The sequence below is a fragment of the Populus alba genome, chromosome 10 (assembly GCF_005239225.2).
Source record: "Populus alba chromosome 10, ASM523922v2, whole genome shotgun sequence".
Classification (NCBI taxonomy): domain Eukaryota; kingdom Viridiplantae; phylum Streptophyta; class Magnoliopsida; order Malpighiales; family Salicaceae; genus Populus; species Populus alba.
Genome location: NC_133293.1, coordinates 18961762 through 18964696, shown reverse-complemented (window position 1 = coordinate 18964696; position 2935 = coordinate 18961762). Strand labels below are relative to the sequence as shown.

Sequence of the window (2935 nt, the reverse complement as noted above, 5' to 3'; positions counted from 1 at the left end):
AAAATTAAAAAAAAAAAAAAAGGGGGACAGACCCAGGAAAAAAAGGTACATTCGACAGTGACAGTTCCACCAAGGATGCCCTTACCAAGACTTGCTTTTCTTAGCTTTTTAATTCTCTTGATATTTAAATAAAATAATATAAAATATTAAACTTCACTGCTCTCTGCATGGCCACTAAACACTTTATATAAGAGGTCTGGGGGACACTGTAAATTAAAAACGAAAGAAGCTTACGGGTTAAGATACGAAAACTATTCATTCCTTTCCTTTCAAACCCTAAGCTTTAAGAAATTTAATAAAACAAAAAGAAAGAATTTTGAGGAGGAAGATGGTTAAAGAACAAAATAAATAAACACACAGACGCCTCCTTTATCTTTCCATCTCCTTCTCTTTCTGTCTGCAACTCTCTTCTCTTGATGTGATTCTCCACCATATCTCCCCCCCCAAAAAACCCTATCAAACTTTACAAAAGAGAGAATTAAAGCTCAAGCACCATGGTCTTCTCATCCATTCCGGTCTATCTAGATCCACCCAACTGGCAGCAGGTAGTTTCCCCCCCTCTTATTTTCTCTCTACTTGCGACTAGATAGCTAGCTTCCTCTCCAAAAAAGCAATTCAAAAGATAAATAATATTCCTATCCTTCACTTTTTTTTATTTTTATTTTATCTCCTCTTGAATATACTAAATATTTGATTTCCTTCTTTTGTTTTTTTTTACTTTTGATTTTGCAGCAACATAATAATCAACCTCCTGCTGGAGCTGGGAATGAAAATCCTCAACTTCCACCGCCGTCAGCACCACCTACAGGTGGTGGCGATGGTGGTGGCACTACCCCTGGCTCAATCAGGCCTGGATCGATGACTGATCGAGCCAGGCTAGCCAAGATTCCACTACCTGAGATGGCCCTTAAATGTCCAAGATGTGAATCATCAAATACCAAATTCTGTTACTTCAATAATTATAGCCTCACCCAGCCTCGCCACTTTTGCAAGACTTGCAGGCGATATTGGACTAGAGGAGGTGCACTAAGGAACGTGCCGGTTGGCGGTGGCTGTAGAAGGAACAAAAGGAGCAAAGGAAGTGGTAGATCAAAATCTCCAGCTAAAGCCGGGTCTAGCTCAAGTGGTGGACTTTCTTCTAATGGTGGCACTACTGATATTACAGGGAACATGGCCACTCCACCACCACTGTTACCAATTTTTCCACCTTTACATCATCTTGGTGACTATAATTCCCCAGATATGGGGTTAAATTTTGGTGGAATCCTGCCTTCAGTTGGGGCAACAGCTGGTGGAGGTGGTGGTGTTGAATTTCAGATGGAAAATAGTACTAGTTCAAATAGTGTTGGTGGATCTGTTTTATCTAGTGGACTTGTTGAGCAGTGGAGATTGCAACAAGTGCAACATCAAGTTCAGCAATATCCTTTCTTATCTAATTTGGAACCATCAAGTGGATTGTACTCATTTGAGGGTGGAGGGATTGGACCATCAAATTATGCTGGTCAGATTCGGTCGAGGCCATTGAACAGTACTGGGGTTACTCAGCTAGCTTCGGTCAAAATGGAAGAGAATCAAGGGTTGAATTTATCAAGAAATTTTTTGGGAATTTCAGGAAACGATCAATACTGGGGTGGGAATAATGCATGGACTGATCTTCCGGGTTTCACTTCTTCTTCTACAAGCCATCTATTATGATTTTGATGTGTTTTTCTATCCAAAACTCCACCCAATCTTGGTGTTTTCTATTGTACTACTACAGGTTCACTAAAGCTATCAGTAATTAACTCCAAGAAAAAAGAGGTGTTTCAAGTTTCAACCAATTATCCTAACTCTGCAAGTTCCGATCCCTAGAATCTTTATGCTGATCGATGTGAAGGATGGATCAAAGAACTTGTCTATTCATGATCTACTGAATTAAAGAACTTAGAAATGGTAGGGCTTCTAGTCTTGAAGTTTATTTTTCTGTTAGCAATTTTTTTTCCTTGTATTCTATTCTATGGGATTATGTTACAAAAGTAGGGTATATGTTTTCATGGAGTTGGATATCTGACATGAATGGCTTAAATTATTATAATTGGCTTATCAATATAAGCAACGCAGTGTACTCAGGGATCGATTTTCGTTGATATGATATGTGAAAAAAAAACTTCTTTGTTTGAACAATTTGCTTCTTCTTTCAATCTGTGAAAGTTAGGCTTTCTTCTTTCTTTAGCATCGTCCCCAAATTTTGGAAGAACAATGTGTACATTGTCTAATAATATCATGATGATCATCATCATTTGCATTAAATTCATGCATCCTTGTCCTCGTGATTGAGTTTGCTTTTATCGAACCCGTCTTTCATGCTAAAACGAACCACTCTAGCGAAGGAATTCGGCCTTTATTCTTGTTAAGTGAAAGTAGCTTCAGAGTTTGACGAGCGTCACTATTTTCAGGAAATGTATACAGGTCTCCATACCCTGCAAGTCTGCAACTCTCTTTCTTGTGCCCATTATGCTGATAATACTAGAAAGAGAACAGCCACGTACACTGATGAGACACTGTTTAGGGTCTTCTTGGCCTTTTAAGGCCAACACAGTGAGCAATCTCCCTTTTTCCGGCGAGTTCTTGATGATTATGTTATACAGTTTGTGTTTGGAGAGATATAAAAATCAAGTGCTTCCTACCATGTTATCAAAGCTTCATTGATCAAATTAAGAATCATGAGTTTTGAATCTAGCTACCGTTCCATTCTTTTTTTCGAATTTAAATTGAATACAGACCAGATAGTGCATGATGAGTTTGTGCAAATCTTAAATCAAAATTGTTTTAGTAATATAAAATCGTATGGTGGAAACTTACCTAAACTCTTGGATTGGATTGAATGGTTCCCTGACTCTTCCTTGATCTTTCTTAGTCATAAAGATTTCTTTCTTTCTTTCTTAGTACCTCGTAT

General features: G+C 38.2%; 1 protein-coding gene across 1 annotated transcript; it reads left to right on the top strand.

Moving 5' to 3' along the window:
- Positions 1-210: 210 nt before the first annotated feature.
- LOC118059730 (dof zinc finger protein DOF3.6) lies at positions 211-2163 on the top strand. The gene is made up of 2 exons (XM_035072682.2): positions 211-545; positions 733-2163. The coding sequence occupies exons 1-2, from the start codon at positions 495-497 to the stop codon at positions 1693-1695; spliced, it is 1014 nt and encodes a 337-aa protein (XP_034928573.1). The 5' UTR covers positions 211-494; the 3' UTR covers positions 1696-2163.
- The last annotated feature ends 772 nt before the right edge of the window (positions 2164-2935 follow it).

Coding starts and splice junctions, on each gene's coding strand:
- LOC118059730 (XM_035072682.2), top strand. CDS start 495: ATGGTCTTCTCATCCATTCCGGTCTATCTAGATCCACCCAACTGGCAG. Junction 546..732: donor ATCCACCCAACTGGCAGCAG/GTAGTTTCCCCC, acceptor TTGATTTTGCAG/CAACATAATAATCAACCTCC.